This window comes from Apteryx rowi, unplaced genomic scaffold, assembly GCF_003343035.1.
Source record: "Apteryx rowi isolate R43461 unplaced genomic scaffold, aptRow1 scaffold_144, whole genome shotgun sequence".
Taxonomy (NCBI): domain Eukaryota; kingdom Metazoa; phylum Chordata; class Aves; order Apterygiformes; family Apterygidae; genus Apteryx; species Apteryx rowi.
Genome location: NW_020447686.1, coordinates 845,632 through 866,995, shown reverse-complemented (window position 1 = coordinate 866,995; position 21,364 = coordinate 845,632). Strand labels below are relative to the sequence as shown.

Sequence of the window (21,364 nt, the reverse complement as noted above, 5' to 3'; positions counted from 1 at the left end):
GAAATCGGTAAAGCAGAGTAATATGCATACAAAAGAGTGGACAGACTCCTAAACAGAAATTTTTTGTAATAAAAAGATTTTATAGCAATACTTTTGAAGAGGTATAGTAGGGCAAAACTCAGAAGAGAGCAGACAACTTTAGACAATTTTACAAAAAAATAAATCCCAAAAGAAACACAAAGAATTCCTATTCCATTACAACAGACTCAGAGAGGTTTCATAAATGAATTTTATAAGGATCTAAAAAGAGATTTAATTCTTCTCTCTGTGGAGCATTTAATCACATCATGGGCGGGGGGGGGAGGAGGGGGAGAAGAGGGGTGCTCATCACACATGCCAATTTCATTAGGAAACATTGATACAGGTTTTTGACACACCATGGCCTATAAGGAGAGGTATTCCCTTTAGCTATATGCATCCACATAAACCACGTCGCTGAGATATGCTTTAAGAGTAACACCCTACTTATCATCTCATACCATAGACAGAACCCCTTTGACCTAATAGAATGGGAACATGAAGACATCATATTTAAAAAATGTGGATTTAGAAAGGAGTACTTGCATTTCTGTTTTGTATTAAGAATTTGGGGCTTCTGGCAAAAAGAACTTCCTCAAATTAATTTATAGTCATAGTGACAATATAAACTAGTACCCACTTCACTACTGCTTATTGCTCTCTTCGATCAAACTCTGACCACAGCAATTACACATAAACCTCCGATAACAGACATATAACAAAGTCTAGAGGGAACAGATTTGCTCTATGCAGGCAATAAGCTGCTTCTCATATTGGACTCACTTTCCATGTTAAAGTAGTAATACTTCACACACATGGCTTAGTCCCTGAATTTAAAAATAATTGGGACAAGGCAAATACATTTCTGAAAAGATGAAGTTAGGATATTAAAAAATTTTTAGAGTAAGAAAATTCAGCATGGCAAATTTGGATATTTTACCCTCTGCTAAAAAGTAGCTAAAAATGAGTTAAAATGCAAATTTATAGGACAAAATAATTACTATGATATACTCATTTCAAGTTGTATGTCCATGTATACTTGGCAGTAGACACCAAAAGTTGACAAGCTGTTCTCACAAACATCATCCGAAGATAGTAAGAGGCCTCAGGCAAGTAGAGCAGTATCATACAAGCCTTACAAAATTTCCTGCAGCAGATCCCCCAACACACTGGGCATGTACTGTCATGTAGCTCAACTGAAGCAGGTGTGGAATGAGAGAGAATGAGACCAATACAAGAGGGATTTCTCAGAGACAGATGATTCATATTTAAAAAAAAAACAACTAGATATTCACTCTACCTTGAGAATCTTCAAAAATATATGAGGTCACACACTTTGTAGCACTGCCCATTACCACCTTTGAAAATACAGAATGCATCTTAAAATCTGTCAAACATTTTAAAAGACATCAGGACAGGTCTTCTGCAATTACATAAACTTTTTCTGGAAGGGGACATGAATATTAACCAAAGTCTGTAGTGTCCCAGATAGGGTAGAAATTCTTCTTCTCCAGTATCTTGGAACTTATTATAACAAAATAAAAATCAAAAGTTCCCATAAACCTACTCCCTCCTATTTAATAATTGATAAGGGAATACTCAGGAGAAAAGTAACTACCTAACAAAGTACACACACATTTAGCTCATAAAAGGGTATGTAAGAAACTTAAGGAAATAAAACTGATCTGGAGCAAGAAGGGGGGGGGGAGAAAGAGAGAAAGATGGAAATTGGTATTTGTCCGCCATACATAATTTACAAAAAATCAACTTAAGAATTCTCTATAAATGGTACCTCTTTCTATTCAAGATCCAGCAGATACATGGTCAGCATACACCATGCTGTACGGGTTTTGGAGAAAGAGATTCCTATTTCTGAATAGCAGCAGTTGCATACAGAAGTCCAAATCTTCCAGATAGAAGCTATCACAACAACTGTTGCGGTGGCTGGCAAAATACCCTAAGGTCTTACAGTTTGTCTACCTGTTCACTTTAAAGAAGTTCATTCTGTGAGAAAAAATTAGTATTCTTCCTATGACTACTGCTAAACTATCCAAACATGGAAGAAATAATGTCTCCTAATCACTCAAAACGTGGATATTAACATATAGAATATTCCTGGTGATGGAGAGAGTCAGATGATGACCAGTCCCTTAGGACTACAAATGCCAGTCCTGGCTTGCAAAGACAACAAAATTCTACAGCAAATAAGTTTAGATTCCTAGCCAAGAATATTAACCAATTCATTTAAACATTAATACATTACTTCTTAAATATACATATAAATTATTATGCAGCATTAGTATCTAATAATAGATCTGATTCTTACTTTAAAAAGCTAATACAACTGCATAATGTTTCCTTTACAAAGTTTTGTCACTTCAGCATCATATAATTCCCGCATATTAATTTTTAACTGCATAAATAAAAAACTATGGGGTTTTTTGAAGACCAAAAGTTCTGTAGCACCAAATCAAAAGTGCCTTGAAAAAGAATCTACATATTTACAGAGCTCTGAAGTAATGAATAAACATGACTAGCTGTACATTTAGAAAGAGCTAAATGTTCCTCCTGTGGCTATCAGAAGTAACTGAGTCTTATGTAGCCACTGTTAGTGCAGTCTGTTAGGAAAAGACCACATCAAGCCRGAAAATTCACAGTAAAATTCACATTACTACACTTGACAGGAAGGATGCTGAAGGAACAAGTATTATCAGAGGGCCCTCCTCAAAGCAATAAGCACCAATATCACCTATGACACTTTCAGTGTTTAAACCAAACCCATTGCAGCCACTGAGCCCTACAGTCTCCTCTCTCTTTCACTTAGTAACAGTTGCCAGTATTACCCTCACAAACTTTTGACATTCACTCAACTCCATTTTGGACACCAGATTTTCTTTTACAGCCTCACTGCTATTATGTACTTTAAAAACTATTAGGTGGCATTTCCGGCAAACTCCTAACTACTTTTCCTGTATTCTATTTCACTTATTCTGTAAGATTTTATTATCCTGTATTATCTTCACTCACCAAGGTTCTCCTGTAAAACAAAAAGATCTGAAGCAGGGAGAAAGCCCACAAGGAGAGAAATTTTGCTTTTGCTTTCTCTATATGCCATGCTTYGCATAACTACCAAAGCTAGATCAAGAAATTTCAAAAGAAGAAATAAAGAGATGATTAAAAGTTTATCGAATTTACTGTGTTAAATCATGCACCTCCTGATACTTTACAGATCTGTGTTTACACTTAGGTTTTAAGTACAGTACTGGTAACAGGATATTAGGTCTGAAACAATTCACAGGGCCCTCAATGATAAGCTGCCAAGTAGATTGGTCCAGAACATAAAGAGGAAAGGATAAACTGTCCCTTCAGTTATGTATCTCCTGGATTCAGGGAAAAATTCCTTTTTCTTGGCAATCAACTGGAAATCTCAGAAATCCAGAGGAAAAAAAAGGTCCCCCTTCCAGAACCTTCATGTCTTTGCTGACAAAGTAGAATATTTCTAGACAGGCAAAAGCAGCCTGAAAATCAGTTTTAAAGTATATTCTTCTTACTCATAACTTCAAACCCTTTCAAGAGAACAATCTCTTATCTCTGACTTGCCATCTCACTGTCATAAAAGAAAGCTATCCAGATGGGGATCAAGTGTGACCAAATAAATAAAGTAGTACCAAAAGCTTCCACGTGGTTTCACTACCTTCTAGAAACAATAAATCTCTATATCCAGTCAATTAAAAAAACACTTTATCTGGCACCATTAAAACAGAACCCTGAAATAAATTAATACGGGGGGAGGAGAAGGGGCTGGTTGAACAGACCCAAAAGGCAGTTACTGAAAACCCCTTCCACTAGCTTACATTTATGGCTAATGTGCTGTCTTCTTAAATTAACTTCTTGCTTTTAATTTTTAAATCACTTAGAGCAAGACTAGGTTCAGTCTCCTTAAAAAAGGACTGAAAATTTGCCACTAATTCAAACCTTAACAAAAATTTTCAAACTTAGCAAAACAGCCAATATTGCATCATTTTTAATATTTTGACAATTCAAATGCAGATTTAGGTTTATGTTTTCTGAAAGTAATCAACAATTAAAGAGTTACATTCTTTTAATATCAGGAGAATCTAAATTATTACTTAGAAAGAGCTTAACAAATTGGTGTTATTCAAATTTCTTTTTGTACAGAAATAGCAAAAGACACACTCAGTTTTCTTCCATTAAGTTCTGTCAATTACTTCATTTTTCTTCAAATGAATTCTGAATAACCTTGCCTGTGAAAGCAGGTATAAGTGGATGACTCGGAAAAAGTTACTTATAAAAATCAAACCACCATCAGCTATGAGCATCTTACCTTTAAATAGGATCCATAATACTTTGTTACATATGGACTGTCACACTGACTCAGCACCGTGATTTCCTGTTGAATGTCTTCTATTTCATCTTCTGCTTCTTCCAGATCAATAATTTTTATAGCAACCACTTTCTGAGTCCGATTGTCAATTCCTTTAAAAACTTCACCAAAAGAGCCCTTACCAATTTTCTCCAGTTTTGTAAAYAGTTCTTCTGGATCTGCCTTCAGAGTCTGTTAAAAATATAAGAGAAAAGTTACTCAGTATTTGTAACATTAAAATGAAATGCAACATTTTTAAAGGCAGAAAACACTTCAGATTCTACACCATCCTCTTCCAGCTACTCTTTTTCCACCTCCATAATTAATGTGTTCTTCCTACTTACCTTATATGCACACACTGCAACATTTATCCTTCCCTGTATTTTAAAGTGCAAATTTATCATGGTCTCTGTGACAGGGATTTATGCTATCTGGCATCAGAGAGTGCTGCTACCTCCATTTCTCCTTCTTGGCCAATGAGGTGCAACTAAGCATTGAGAATGAAAGACCCTTACTGAGATTTTGTTACTATTAAAACTAAAATAGGTCAAATATCACGACCAATAAAAGCAAGCCTTTTTCCACCCTTTTCTCTTGAAAATGATTCCTCCCCAAAGCAAGGGTCCTACTCCTTGGTATTTTCCTCATACCTCTTCTTCTTAAGTATTTTGTTCCTGCTCTTCAGTTCAGAGACTATTATTTCCTTTTGCTTGATATGGCAAGCAATCGTCCCCAATTTTCTCCTACTAAGGATCATCTGAATGAACTGCCATGCTTCCTTCAGATCCCTAACCCCAAGGTTTTCTGGAGCAGGATTTTTCTTTCCTTCTTCTTTTTCTTCTCCCAGTTAGGTAAACTCATTCACTTCTTTAAAAAAAAAAAAAACAACTAACTACCTTCATTTCAACTGAGTCATGTGAAAACTATGAGCACTTGCCTAAATGTGCTATCTCAACAATGCAAGACCTTTGAACCCCATCTGCTCTACCACAGTAGTTTTTTCTCCACTATCAAATCAGTTGGCTACTGTTGCTCTTAGACTTCTCACTTTCAATACACAGATGATGAGTTGCATTGTGTACCTTTCTAGTCTAACAGCAAGGAGTCTTTATAGTTAATTAAAAAAGTATATAAATTACACTCTTGCACTCTTTCCCTTCAGAAGTAAAACAAACACCCTAAAAAAACTTGTTACTACTTAGGAGGATGAGCTCCATGTTAACAAGCATGAAAATACTTTGCTTGCAGAGAAGAAAGCTCACACAAGAAAGAAATCAGTAATGCCTAAATAAGCATAAACCCAAACAGTTTATACTACTTAGCCAAACTTTGTAGAAACATAAATGGGGGAAAAGAAAATTTGTAAGTTACCATAGACAAGCATCGATCCAACATTTTCTCTTTAGTAATTAAATTTAGCTTATAAAGAATCTCTCATCTATACTTATGTCGATTTCTGCTCTCACATCTCAAAGGTTACATAATTAATCGTCACAGCCCCAAGAGGCAGATATTTTAAAAGAGACTTTAAATAGTTTGTCTAAAGCTACGAAGTACATGTATTTCACGGGTGAATTAGACTTTTTGCCACATGATGACAGAATCAAGACCACCCATAAAGGGGTAAAGGCCTGAAGAAGTTAGTGGATTTATCTCTGGACTCAGACAGTCACAAGCTATCTGGCCTTCAAAATATCTGAGTACACTGCCTCTTCTAATACTTTAAAGCAAGCTGCAAGAGATCACAGTCTTCAGATGTCATTCCAAGAATAGACCTCTAGTGAGATCAGTCCTAAGAAAAACACTCTTCTAAGCATACTGTAAGATTTCACAGCCTCAAGAAGTTCTTCCTGATTTAAGTCTTATTAAACATCTTCTATCCGAAGTCAATTCCAAGAAACAAAATGACCTAAGGTTTCATCACCCTTTTACCATTACAAAGAACAGCCAAGCTGTCAACAGACCCAACTCCCTCCCACTAAAACAAATTCGTCCCTCCCCTAATTGTAAWGTAACCAGAATTGTATAGCATAACAAGCTAATATCTCCCCCACTTGAAAACCAAGCCAGGGCACTTCACGCTTTCCAACAAATGAAGTTACCTTTAACCACATAGTAACCTCTCCAGACACTTCCAGGAGTATCATCTATAAGAGAGTGTAAGTGTACAAAAACAGGCACTAAATCCAGCAGTGCTGTAGTGGTTTGTCCTCATGTCCCACAGAATGCTCCTTTATCAATATTCAAAACACAGACATATCTCAGAATTCTTGATCAATTAAAAAAAAAAAACCCTAGTAATTAGATCAGATTTTTTTCCCTTGAGGGAGACAATTACAGATCTATGCATTCATGTATACCATGTTAGAAYTTCAGATGACGTGGCTGCAAAGAGCTGCTGTGGATGCCTAATCCATCCACACAGGTCTTCTAGTTCCATTCACTAGCCACAGGAATCTAAGCGTTACATCATTACAAAGGTATCTGGGTAAATCACAAACTGATCCCAATCACAGCTGCCTGAAAAATTCTGTGCTCCACCTCCAGAGAGACTAAAAAAGACAGTACTGCTTAGAATCACAGTGTACCACAAATGTTCATATGAACAAAAATAAGAAGAGTAAGAGGGCTACTTGCCAGCAGCTCTTTAAGATCTGTGGGCCATATGTATTCATTCCCCAGTCTCCCTTTTCCCTCAATTCCTGAAACACCTATTACAGTCATGTAATAAGGCCCCTTACTTCACAGCATCACAATCTTCAAAGATTTGCAGAACTCTCACAGAGTGTTTTTTTGTTTTTTTGTTTGTTTTTACAAAGTATCAAGTACTCTGGATTCTAGTATTAGACTGATGGTTTTATAAACAACTTCAGCAGACTTATTTCCCAGTCATTTTGTGTTAATAATTCCAAAAAAGCAGAGAAGACTGTTTGTGGATGTTCTGGGAAGCAGAAAAGACCTGTTCCTACATGATTTTTTTTAATCAACATTTCGTAGCAGTTTTGCAAAATGACTGGTTCAATAATATCTGGTCTTAATATTGTTCTTTTCCTTTCCAAATCTGAACTTTTGTAAAATCATTTCTTAATTTTAAAATTTAAGAAGTTACCATTCTTGAACTTTCTTCTGAGCAACAGGATGTAGTAGCTGTTTACAAGAGAGCTCTACTGCCCTGTGAGAAGGGCAAAATTCTCTTCCCAGGAAAGGAGGTGTTTGAAGTGAGAGCCTTAAACTTCTGGCAATCTATGTTTCTGGAAAACTACCAGTCTCTCTAATGATCTGCCCTATTTCAGAAATGGACAGTCCAGGCCTCCAGACTCATAATGCACTACTTGCATTCATAGTTACATGAGTGACCAATTTCCATTTATTTTTTCCAAGATAACACTTGAAAAGGATTCTCCCCAATTGTTGTTTTGTTTTGTTTTTGTAAAGACTTCCAGCAGAGTCAAAATAAATAGCTTCATAAATATTCTTTCTATATGACTATATAGAACACAAGAAAAATATTTTCCATGGATTCTGCCACCACCAGTTTGCTGACTCTATGCAAGTTTTTACTAAGCATATAGCATTTTCTGGCTAATATTAGAATTAAGAGAACTGAGAAAAGAGCTTTCCTGCAACTTAGCAGTCCGAATATGGCTGGCAGCTGCAGAATAGAATAGCAACATCTGCTGCAAAAGGATAATGCTAATCATCTTGTTTGACAAGGAGCTAAATTCTCTACCACTAAAGATTTCCTTCAAAGCATGTCACAAAATACACACYTGGGCAAAAAAAGAAACAAATTCTGGAATGTACCTCTTCCTAATTCTCTGCATTTCCAATTAATGAACTTACAGTCTACTGCAAAGGTTCTTTGCACTGATTCCTACCTCTGACACCTTGCACTTAGTGCTATTTTTGGTGATTCAAATCCTCAGGGTCATCTAGTTCTTCAGTAATGGCCTAATACACTTGCGTATAAGGGGTGCCTTTAAATTTTGCATCATCAGCAAATTTGAACAGCATGCACTGACTTTTCTTTTGATAAGGTCACTTTCCAATCATCAACAGTCAAGAACAATCCTGGAGAAAACAGCAGTATCATCCACTCTGACATCAACTGTCAGTACTCCCCTCTATAGCCAGTGCTATATATGACCAACTTATTTTTATGAATCCCTAATTCTTATCTGAATTAATCTCCTCTATATCTCAGCAGAAAATGACACTGAAATCCAAACTAGTCAGATTAAATAAGTACTTCTAACTTTATTCATTCTGACCTAAGACATGGCTTTAACTAAATGAGTTTTTTTCTCCATCTCTTTCCAACTCTTGTTTCTAATCTCTGTTCATGAAGGGTTATTCATCTAGTTAGCTTTTTAACCCTTTTCTACTATTTTCGTCTCTTTCACTTACAGGAATCACAAGCCATCTCCATGTTCAAGTCCTCGAGCTTATGAGCACAACTGATTTCACTCACAGATCTCTAATTTTTCTGTCTGCTCTTCTGAAACAGGCAATCATCATTCAAGACCTCCTTTTGCATACCTTTTCATTTTACCAAATCAGCTTCCAATTAGTCAGACCAAAACTATTATCAGCAGTTCTTTTATGAAATCCTCACTCTCTATCCAGATCAAGCCCAAAATACTACCATTTGTAACAGATTCAGAGATTCCTAGTGAATATAAAATACCACACAGTGAAATGGCTTATGGTTGTTGACGATTACAGCTGTCTGCTACCATTCTCAGGAGTCAGCATGGAGAAGTTCAAAACACACTCTTCTTCACACACATGCACATAAACCTGGATACACCCTCCCACAGGATGCTGCAGATGATGAACTCTATGAACTTCTTAAGGACTGGAGAAACTAATGGAAAAAAATAATTTAAAAAAAAAAATCAAGGTAATCACTTTTGACTCTGGAAATCCTTAAAATTTATCACAAGCTGTGGAAGTATGCAATGGAAATATCACAAGTGCCCTATTCTTACACTTTTTCTTAGACATCCAGCAATGACCACCACCAAAGACAAAACATTGGACTAGATGGGCCTATGATCTAACCTCATCARCTGACATGTTTTAAATTATTTGCATCCAAGGCAGAACTTCAAAGTCAAACTAATTTTCTTCCTTGTATTTCTTTACTATGTAGTGCTTAATCCTTCTTCTCTAAACACAGTTATAAACTAATAAACCATATTAAGATGGCTAACCAGAAGCTTAATAATTTACATTATGTATAATAGCAGAGTCAATGTGTTTTATAGCACAAAATTAAAAACTCTCAATATTAGAGAGGAAGATTAAGATCACTGCAACTAGAGGAATTGTTTTCCTCGTGTCTTCCTTTGCCCCATAACTGCAAGTCACCACACTTCCACATTCTAAACAAGAAACTGAGATTTCTTTCAACTGATAGAAATAAAAGATTAAAAAAAAAAAAAGGCACAACATTGCTTCTGAGGACACCACTACTGGCCTTTTCACTGTTAATGTGTATGATGATTATCACGTATTACATTCACAAAACAAACATCAACCTCCTACTAAAATGAGCTTCAGATGATTATATATATAACAGAAACACCGACTATATCATATATATCCATCAAAAGTTACTGATCAAATTTGGACTTTTTCTTAAGTTAGGTGGGTAACCTACCACATAAGGGAATGAAACAATTTTTATATTCTACAGAAAGGTGTATCAACCTCTTACCCAAACTTTTGTACTACTTGCATCATATAACAAAAGATACAAAAATATATCTGTTTAAAACAGAAAGAGGGTACACAAAACATCTGATGACAGCACCAGGAGGAAGTGGTGAGTGATAGCTGTGGAAGACTCCCTCCTGCAGGGGATGGAGACCCCTATCTGCCATTCTGATCTGCTGTCTAAGGCAGTTAGGTGCTTGCCAGGGACTCAGATCCAGGATATTGTGGAGAGACTGCTGAGGCTTGTCCAGCCCTTGGACATTACCCCTGCTACTCTTCCATCTGGGCACCAATGATGTGGGCACCAATGATAAAGCCAGGGGAGACTTGAAGTTTATCGAGCATGACTACATGGCTCTGGGGGTGAAGGTCAAGGGCATGTGAGCCCAGCTGATTTTCTCCTCAATCCTACCTGTGAAGGGGAAAGGGTTCGAGGAGGAATGGGCCAACAATTGTTTGCATAGCTAGGGATTTGATTTTTATGACCATGAGACCATCTTTCAGGATCAAGGACTGCTAGGAAGAGACAGGATCCAATGACCATGGCAAAATGACCAAAAGCAACTTTGCCAACACACTGGCCAACCTGGTGAAAATAACTTTAAGCTAGGAACAACAGGGGAGGGAGATGATGACCCGCAGTCAAATAATGAAGTGGTGGACCAGGCTAGCAAGCAAAGGGCGCAGGATGATGGGAACAAGCAAAACAGAGCTGAAGGGGCCCCAACTCAAGCTTATGCACACAAATAAGGAAGCACGAAGAAGAAAGCAAGCTCTAAGGCAGAAACCCTCTTACCTTTTCTGGGAAATTAGCATGACTGAGTGCCCCTCAAGTCCCTGAGCACTAATGCATGCAGGATGGGGAACAAGCAGGAGGAATTAGAGGTCTGCATTCAGTTGCAGGACACCTCTACAGGGTGGAAAAATGGGCTGACGGGAATCTCAAACTTCAAATGGAAATGCAAAGTCCTGCCCATGGGGAGGAATAACCCCATGCACCAAGACAGGCTGGGGACTGACTTGCTGGAAAGTGGTTTTGCAGAGAAGGACCTGGGGGTCCTGGTGGACAGCAAATTGAACATGAGCCAGCATGCACCCTTGTGGCAAAGAAGACCAGCAGCTTCCTGGGCTGTATTAGGAAGAGCGTTGCCAGAAGGTCAAGGGAGGCAATCCTTCCTCTCTACTCAGCTCTCTCTCTACTCTACTCTCTACTGGTGAGACCACATCTGAAGTGCTGTGTCCAGTTCTGGGCTCCCCAATATAAGACACAAGTACAGTAGAGAGAGTCCAGTGAAGAATGATTAAAGCCACAAAGATGATTAAAGGACAGGAGCATCTAACACATGAGGAAAGGCTGAGAGAGCTGAGACTGTTTAGCCTGGAGAAGGCTTGTTGAGGGGGTGGAAGGGGGAAATCTTATGAATGTGTACAAATAATTCCTGATGGAAGGGAGTAAAGAAGACTGAGTCAGACTCCTCTTAGTGGTACTCAGTGAAAGGACAAGAGGCTGTGAGCCCAAACTGAAATACAGGAATTTTGYTTAAATGCAAGAAAAAAAGTTGTTTAACTGTAATGGTGGTCAAACAGTGGAACAGGTTGCCCAGGCAGGTTGTGGAGAGTCCCCATCCTTGGAGATACCTAAAACCTGACTGGATACAGTCCTGAGCAACCTGCTCTAGTTGATTCTGCTTTGCGTAGGGCGGTGGACCACATGCTCTCCATGGGTCCCTTCCAATTTCAACTGTTCTGTAATACACTATTTCTACCACACCAAGAATTATTTTTATTGCCAAAGATTAAAATGGAATAAGAAAGGGAATAAAATCAACCTAGTGTTACAGTAGGAAAATAGAGACAAAAGAAGTTCCTAGAAAGGCAAAAAGTTCCTCACAATATTTATTCAGATTATGTCCAACGAGAATTTAATTCACAGAACTCTTAACTCAAAGCAACACTATAGATTGAAATTGTAAGTACAGTTAAATGGAAATACTGTTTTTTAGTGTCAGAAGCATTTAACAAAAATAATTCTAAGAGTTAAACTAATTAACTGGTTACAACTCTCCAGGTCACATTCTGTGCTAATTCACCAAGGCTTATGCGTTGGTACAGCCAGTAGTCAAACATGCTTGAAATTTTGTTTCAACTATAGCGCCTTAAACTTTCAGTACTCAATCTTCTCTTAGTAAGGACTAGTTTAACTGAAACATGTTATCAATTAGCCTAATCTTACAAACTGATAGGAAGAAAGAGTAGCCCAGAGTATTTTAGCAATTACGCACAGGAACAAGTGACGTAGTGTAKCCATTATTTCTTTCTGATAGGACCAAGCAGTATTTAACATCAGCAAGAATAACACTATTTCATATTTATTTTCAGCTATACAACAAAAACAGTGCACAAACACATGAATCTCTTTTCAAAACAGGCACTGTTGCTGTACATTGTTCCTTTATTTTAAATTAACTTACACAAAGACCAGCCAACAGAAATCTAGCAGACAAGTTGATACAAGCCATTTTCTCAAGTACCAAGAGGTATTCAAGCCTAAAAGTCAGACAAATGTAAACAGCTAGTGTGCTTGATGTCACCATTCTTCACACAGCATTCTATTTTAGGAGGAGCACTAAAAAGGTTTTCCTATATCATCATTAACAATCTCTCAAAAAGGATTTTTAACCCATTCACCTCAACATAGACAAAYATTAAGCAGCTTTAATTTTTACTTTTACCTCCACAGAGCTAGTTGCACAAGCAGTAACGTTAGCAATATATTTTAATCAGTTAAAATGCATAAAATCAGTTCATTTAGACCTCTCACAGAGCCTGGACTATCGAAGTGAAATAAAAACAACAACAACAACAACACAAAAACAAAAACATATGCTTAAAAAAAATTTTTTCAAAACATCAGGAACAACTACTTCCAGGAAAGGGAAGCCTCAGTTCTTGCTTCCCAGCACCTTCCTTTCCTCTGAAGTCAGTACCAGTTTTGCTTTCAGGGAGAGATATACACACATACACACCATATACGAATAACTGATAAAATACACAGCACAGCTTCCTGTAGTTGATGAGAAACTGAGATATGACAGCAACAGAATGCAGAAGATAAATTGCTCAATTTTACTCAATTGTATCAAGTCCTACCTACATTTTCTAAGGGCTGGCCATTAACCCAAAAGGACAAAACATATTAAGTACTTGGATTTATAGTCTGGGATTTTTATATAAACAAGAAAAAAAGAAATGAACAACATATAAATGGAAGCAGCCCAACCACAAGGAAATGTTGACAATTAGCAGATACAAGGAAATGCTGACAATTAGCAGATTGAAGATATTTAATGGAGCGGCTAATTCTTCAAGCAAAGTAAGCACTAATCAGTTTTAAATTTAAAAAAAAAAAAAAAAGCTTTAACATTTGAACCAAAGGGAACTAACTTCCACTTTTATTTATACATAATAATATAAATCCAGCTTAGCTAGGATAGCCACCTTATACTTATCATAAAGAGCAACAACCAATTTAATGAAGGGTGCCAAGACTAGTGTGAAAGAATTTGTCTGTACTATCAAGGCCTAAGACTAAGATCCAGTTAATTCACTGGTAATTCATCAAAGATCAAAAAAGCCAACAGTGATTGTTCCCTCCTTTTATTCTTAAAACACACATATTCCACATTCCTCATTTTCTATCTTAAATACTGTAATTACTCATTTAGGACATATACTACCATAATCAAATTGTTCTTTCTGAGGAAGAAATGCAACCAGTGGAAAAAATTAACAATAAATTAACTATCATAATAAGGAATGACATGGATCTCCAAAATATGTTTCCAAATTCCCAGTGAACTAATATCATTTCTTGAGCCTAAAGTCCCCCACAAAAGTCACAAGTTAAAGCTATAATACTTTTGATTCAGAAAGCTACTTAATTTACAGTGTTAAGAATTTAACGCCAAAATTAATAGTTAACCAACTATTAACTGGCCTGCTTTTTATGAGTCTTCAGAAAGAACGTATCCCAATTAAATAAACTGAATTTCTAAATAACTTCTCAAGCTCTTCATTTTTTTTAAATGCAATGTAGCTGAAAACTTTCATAACCTGTAACTGACTTCTTCTTCCATCCATCCATCATAGTTTTTTAAAGTAAATCGCTGCAATTGAAAAATCTGTTCAAGCCTTGAGCACAGAACTAAAACAAATGAATATTATTAGCAGATTGCACAGTTGCAAAACCAAAATTATATTTTAGACACCAAGAAGGTAAAAACAATTAAGAAAAAGAGTACCAAACAGCACTTCTTGGAAAAATGTCTTTCACTCATTCCCACTTGCTAAAAAGACCACTTATCTACAAATACTGTAAAAATCACCTTTAATATGCTAAGTTATTCTTTACTCCCAGAAAGTAGTGACTCTGTGCAAATTCCCACCACCAGGATGAAYGGCCCAATAAATAACAGTAATCAGAAGCATTTATATATGATGTTGCATTAACACTAATTGAGGAAAAGAAGGAAAAAAAGAATGAGTTTTAGGATCTACAGCACTCCCAGAATTAGAGGGGAGATCCTTGACTCATCCTTTCATTTGACAAGAAAATCCAAATGCTTGTTTCTTAAGAAGCTGCCTAACAGCACTACTAAAAATAGAATACAAGAGCACAAGCATTCCCAGAATTTTCCTGTTTCAAGCATCAGTTTCTATACAGTTACATGGTAGAAGGCTATTAATTTTATACTAATATACAAACAACACACAGAACAGCATGATGCCTCTGCAACATAAACATTTAATTATTCTCAGATCTGTTCTTGTTCACTAAGAGGGAACGACTCCATGCATAGATACTTCCAGTAAACAAAGGATTAGAATATGAAGGCCATTCCACTACAAAAAGACTGTCTATTCAATACATCTCTTCAAAAGTAAACTACATTTATCTGATTTTAGACCTAAGCATCCTAAGCACATGAGTTTGGTTTCAGATAATATACCAAAGCTTAAAATACACTTTAAGAAAAACATACGGATTCTACCAGCAACAACTAACTTGGAAATGCCATCATCACCTTGTACTGATGATGGCGCAAAGCTCAATTAGGCACAAAACCCAAATGCATCAGCTTAAGAGAGTTTTCATCTTTGTGAAAATAAAATTGCTACATTCACAGTTAAATTTCTCTGTACCAAAAAAATGGAATATGGAATCTGAAGACCATCATAAAAATAGTCTTTCCCTATAGGGAAGGGAGAGCATTTTAATGATGGGTTAGAAAATCCCAGAATAACACTGTTCTGGGACTGTTCTCATGGAGCACAGAGTCATTTTATTATTTATTTTTTCTTTTTATGAGAAGAAGAAATAAAAATATTTTATTTATAGCAGTTTTCCTTCTGCATCTAAAATTCAGTACATTAAAGTGATGCTTCCCAATGTATCATCTCTGTTATTCATTATCAGGTCCATACATATGGAATCATTAACAGATCCCCTAATCAATATATGTACACAGATGAACTCAAAGCCCTCAATTTTAAGAGTTTGCAAGTAAAATAGGTTTTGATTAAATAGGTGCATCCATGACCACTTTTATCCACGCACAATTACAGTTAATAAAACAGGGCTCCACCAATGCAGGTAGGTATATCGGAACAAAAGTAATCACTGGATCAAATCATTATGGGATGCAGTATTCGATATTAGATGCCGTGTTGACTTTATTTATTAGTATTTGGTACTTCACCCCCAAGACAGGTAGCATGAAAAGGATTTAAATAAAATTTAAAATGTAGCCAATTTCCTATCTCAGAAACACAGAAAAAAAACACTGCGTAAAAGTCACTGCCAAAGGCTTATATATCACTCATAACACAAGCCCCAATATTTAAATACATGTACTTCATTCTTTATCACTCTTTTTGTCTCTCCAGGAACAACGATGACAGTTGATTAAAAGGGCATCTACCTGAAAATTAAACTGGGACCTTGTCACRACATTTGACTAGCCTGACTGGTCTATGAGGATTCCTGAAAGATACACCTGCCACAAGCTGTATCTGCTTACCTGCTGAGAAAGTCCACCTGACAAAAACACTTTTTTCCTGTTCAGAGGCTGTTGACACTATCAGTGAGACAACAATAAGACAGAAGAGTGAATACTGACATTACTCATGTGCTAACTGACAACAACAACCAACTATCTTAGATGTGACTGACACCGGAGCAGAGATCCAAAACTGGATTTTATAAGCTCATCTTTCCAAAACAAGAGTAACTTTTCTTACCTCATGGGTCACTAGAAAAACTTCTATATAAACATATAAAATTAATTATAAGCCTGGAAAGCATGCCTAAAATGGATAGCTCCAAAATCACAGAAGAGCTGAAAGAACCTAACACAGAGATTCAGGAAAAAGAGGATTCACTATTGTCCTTATTCCCAAAGATGTCCTAATAAATCCTTCAGCTATTCACCAGGTGATAAGGTTAATCCAAAAAAGTGACAGACTGAATATCTCAAAGTGCTCCCCAAAGACAGAGCAGTCTGTATATTAGAGTTAGTTACCAGCTATTCTCGTCATAATGGAGAAGATCCTACAAAGGCAGCAGAAAAAAAAAGAACAAAGGCTAAAGTTCAAGAAAGCAAAAGCACTACTCCTGTCATTTTAACYGTACAGTCTCTGAATTAACACCACTAAGAGTTAATAACGTTATCAAAATTGAAGCTTCACCTTGCAAAAATGACTTCCTTGAAAGTTAAGTAAATCACACCACCAAGAAACCATTCACAGAAGTGCATCCAGAGGAAAACAACTCTAACACATCTACAGATGCTTAATAGCAAGATTTTGGGGATGTAAGAGAAACAAAAGCTCAGTATCCACATATTTCGTAGAAGTTGCTATAGCTGATTTACCAGTATGAGCAGTTCCAGTGCTCGTAAGAATTGACTTCTCCAGAACAACTCCAGACTTCTATTGCATTGTCCTGACATAGCGTTTTACCTGCAGAGCCAGAGATGCCAACTTTGTTTTCACAAAGATGAAAACTCTTCTGCCCTTGCACCCAAGGACTAAGCTTGTAATACACCACAGATTCTTGACATTTCCCCTATCATCCTGGATATTTTAGAACAGATCAGCCATGATCTCAACAGTCCAAGGAACTGCCAAATAATTAAGTGCTCAAAGTTACTGCACAGTATTTATTAAACTATAACTTAAACAGTAAGCACAAACTTTCAAAAAATAGAATCAGGGAGAAGTAATCTACACACATGCTGCAGATGAGACAGATGAAAGGCAGCAGAGGCTACGTGACCTTTTTAGTATCTTTGAATGAAYCACCCAATGATTGCAACTACCAAAGACAGAAGAAAAACACACAGAGCTCACACACAAGACAGTTACAACAGCTTCTTCTAAGGAGAGTATGTTATAATAAGGAAGATAGTAATATACATGATATGCAAGAACAAAAAACAGACACACTAGACTAGAACAAAGGTCTAGGCCAGTACACTGTCTCCTACAGTGGACAAAAACAAACAACTAGAGAAGAGTATAAGAACAGGCAAGTAAATAGCAGTACTCCCCAAAATACTCTTCCAGCAAGTTTAACAGCCCTCAGTGGATTTCTTTTTCATGAATTTGTCAAGTTGTTGCTTAAATCTAGTCAAACTATTAACATTTCTTGCAGCAAGATGGTGTGAATTTCAATTCTTTTTCACATTTTGGATGAAGAACCACTCCTGACACCTGCTAGCTTTATTTGATGCCTCTTAGCTCTTGTACTGGAAGAGACAAAGAAGAATGAATAAACTGCCACATAAACATTATTATTGTTACCAAAAAGAGAAAGGAAGGAAGATAAAGAGAGAAAAAAAAGTTTATCACATACAAGAAGTTTTGGCTTAAAGACGATGGAATTCAAAAAGCACCTTAGGAATTTTAAGAAGCTGACATATGGGCACACCTGAAAACACAAGTAAACCCTTCCAGAAAATATTTTTTCTGAAAAGAGTAGGGTTTGGGGCATTTGGGGGTTTGGCTTTTTTCTCTTTAGGGGAGGGAAACAGGAAAAATAAAGGAACACAAAAGAATCACTTCTAGCCTGTAGTTCTGTAGTCCCTCAGTATCAGTGTTCATTATGCCACAGAAGCACATCTGAAAATCCTTTTCACCTCTATTACAGAAGCACTTAGAAGCATCAGTCATATCTAGATCCTATCCAACTGTGGCACCTTACTGCCTGAACACAACTAACTACCAAAAGGAAAAACCTCCTGTGGCTTTTCTCACTTCTCTGGTATCTAAAGTTGGTGGAGGCATCTATCTTCCCTCAAAAGGAATTTAAAGTAGTCTTATTATTATTACCATAATATACAGCTCATATTTAAAATAAGCTAATAMAATCTATTCCTCACAGCTGGGTAAAAATGCCCAACTGCTTTTCTAGTTCTAAAACTTCAGGAAAAGAAAAGTGCAAACAAATCAAATGTGGCTTAACCCAAAAATCTTTTTAAGTTGGTGAAAGGGAGGGAAAAGACATTTAATCACTACTAATTTTAGCATTTTATTGTTGAAGATTACATTGAAACTGGCTGCTGCCACGTATTTGACAGTTTGATGTACTATGGTACTGTGTTCTGCAGCTTCACTCCTTAAGCTTTCCTCTGCCAGCCTATGTTTCCTGAGCTTTTTGGTCCAATACACCCTAATAAGCTTCAAAATATATTACAGTTCACTAAGTACCCTTACCATAAACTTAGATAATATTTTGTTATTTAGAATGGCTCCATACAGAAGCTATAGAAGCTTACCATGGTCTTGAACTGCAGGTCAGTCCAAAAAAACACTTTTATAGGTCATACACACTTTTTCCTGAGCCAGCCTTACAGAAATCTCATGCATTTCAGACAAACAAGCATTTTTCACAGGTCAGTGGTGAAGCATAAAGACAGAAGACAACATACGTTCAGTTTAGTAATGATACACCTTCATGCCACACGCTCGAACTCCTTTCTACACATACAAAGCCATTAAAACAAGGACAGTATATACTTTGAGTCCAAACTTATTTGCATGGATAAAAATTTAAGTCAAAATCCAACTCTCTTTCAATTCAGGTTGAAACATGCCCATTTCACAGCAGACAGTGAATCTCAGGTTTTGACAGCCTTCCAGAACCATCCTACATTTCCCCCAAAGTTTTTCATTCCTTTGGCTTACTCTATACCTACTCACTTTTTATGCATTGCCCTTTAAGCACTGATCAGATAGTTGTTCAGAGAGAAATACATTAATCCTTCATTCCTCTGTTCTATTTATGCACTACTCTGCTCAGGTCAAACAGCGTAACAAAGCATTGTCCCAGCATGTGATTTTTTTGGGGGTCAAGAAGTTACTCTTGTTTACTCTAGGATACTGATTGCCCTCTTACATAAGTACGGCAAAAACACATCAGAGAAAGTTGTATAACTTGTCACTGACATTGCTTACAGCATTTGTTGCAAAATCCGGTAGGTGGTGAGGAGGGATCACAGTACAGAAAGAAAAGACAGTCCTGTGATTTAGGCAATTTAAGTACATTCTAGAGAAATGAGTTCTATTCCTCTCTCTGCTACATAATGAAAAGTCACAAACCATAAACTTTGCTTTATTTAAGTAGATGTGACAAATTATATGYACCTTACCGTACACAGTTTGAGCACTTATCTGCAAATAAAGTTAAAGAGAATCACGTACTGAAAACCAGGCACTATAAAATAGCTATATACTCTGGCAGAGTGGGAACGGATCTAGACATTTTGAACTGGGCAAGAAAATTAACAAGTAGTTTTCACATTACCAACCTTAAACTTTATGCATCTACCTATCCGTAGGTTTTGGGTTTTTTTACATAGTTGTTAGTGTTCATAAACACTCAATAACTCACTCATAATAATACAGTAAAAATTCATGAGAAAAATAATACTGTACTGAATAAAAAAGATTTGAAGTAAACCCCCAAATTATATGGATTAACAAAAAAACATGGAATATCTATCCATTTAGTACAGCTAACAGTATTACAAATTAAATAATAAATAATAAGCCAAGAAAACCCAGGTCTTTTGAGAGATCATGCAATCACATGTGTAAGCACTGCATGCAAACTTCTCTCTGTTCCCCAGCATCTCCAGATCCAACTTTTTTAACTCAAAAATATTACAGATTCTGTTTGTTAAAAAAAGTAGTATGATTGGTTCTAAAATATTTCAAAGTCTAAAAAAAGGCAACATTAATCTAGCCCTACCCATAGCAACAAAATGTTACTTCTCTATCTTTGGAGATCAGCAAACTGCTTGTGTTTGGAAGRTGAACTTGAACACTCAACACAGTGACAAATACACACACTTAGAAGTTCAGAGCGAGGGCCTACGTACTTACATGGCATCCAGTACTATATGCCTGAGCACTGGCATAACCATTCAACATGTTACTGAAGTTTCTCAAGAAACACATTTTTCTCATTGCTTCTATGATTCAAACTTTAGAACATTTAAATCGTTTATCTTCCATTTAATTTCTTCTTTTTAAAATGTCCATATCTTTCAAATAATACATAAAGGGTGATTTTAAGGATATTTTCAGATTAATAGCTTTACAGCATACAGAGAAGCTGAGAACTCTCCAGGGTAGAAGAAAAAGTAGAGTGAGAGTACAAAGAATCTGAAGAGGAAAAAGATACTATGCAGATGGCAATATACATCATTTCAAACTGACTCTTAACTATTACTTGTCCATTTTCCCCTCAGTTTGTGTGAAATACAGTAGTTATTTTGAACAACACACAAATGTAACATTTTAAATTCAAATCCTCAGGCTATGCAAGGATAGAAGATTCATGAATTAGAATTTGATTCATGGGAAAACGATCTGAAGTAAATCAATATTTAAATCAAATCAAGCACAAAAACTTCTAACCCAGAAAATAATTTGAGAAAAACTCTATGCCCCATTCACAAGTGTTTCTTTGGGGGACTGGGGGGAGGGCTGTGCACGGGGAAGTGTCCAATAATATGTGGAAAACATTACAATAACACGCAAATACCAATGACCTTAAGGTTCTTCTGGCAGTAGTTTGTTATTGGAAAAAAAAAAAAAAAAAGGAAGAAAAGCCAGTGTAATCACCAGAAAACCACACCAGTTATTAAAAAAATACAGTTACAACACAAAAACAGC

General features: G+C 36.5%; 1 protein-coding gene across 1 annotated transcript in view; it reads right to left on the bottom strand.

Annotated features, from left to right (window-relative positions):
* The window catches only part of STK24 (serine/threonine kinase 24), a 61,260-nt gene that overhangs the window by 38,828 nt on the left and 1,068 nt on the right, over positions 1-21,364 (bottom strand). The window contains exon 2 of the mRNA XM_026058209.1: positions 4,364-4,594. Within this exon, the coding sequence (XP_025913994.1) occupies positions 4,364-4,594 (231 nt within the window). The remainder of the gene's footprint in view (positions 1-4,363; positions 4,595-21,364) is intronic.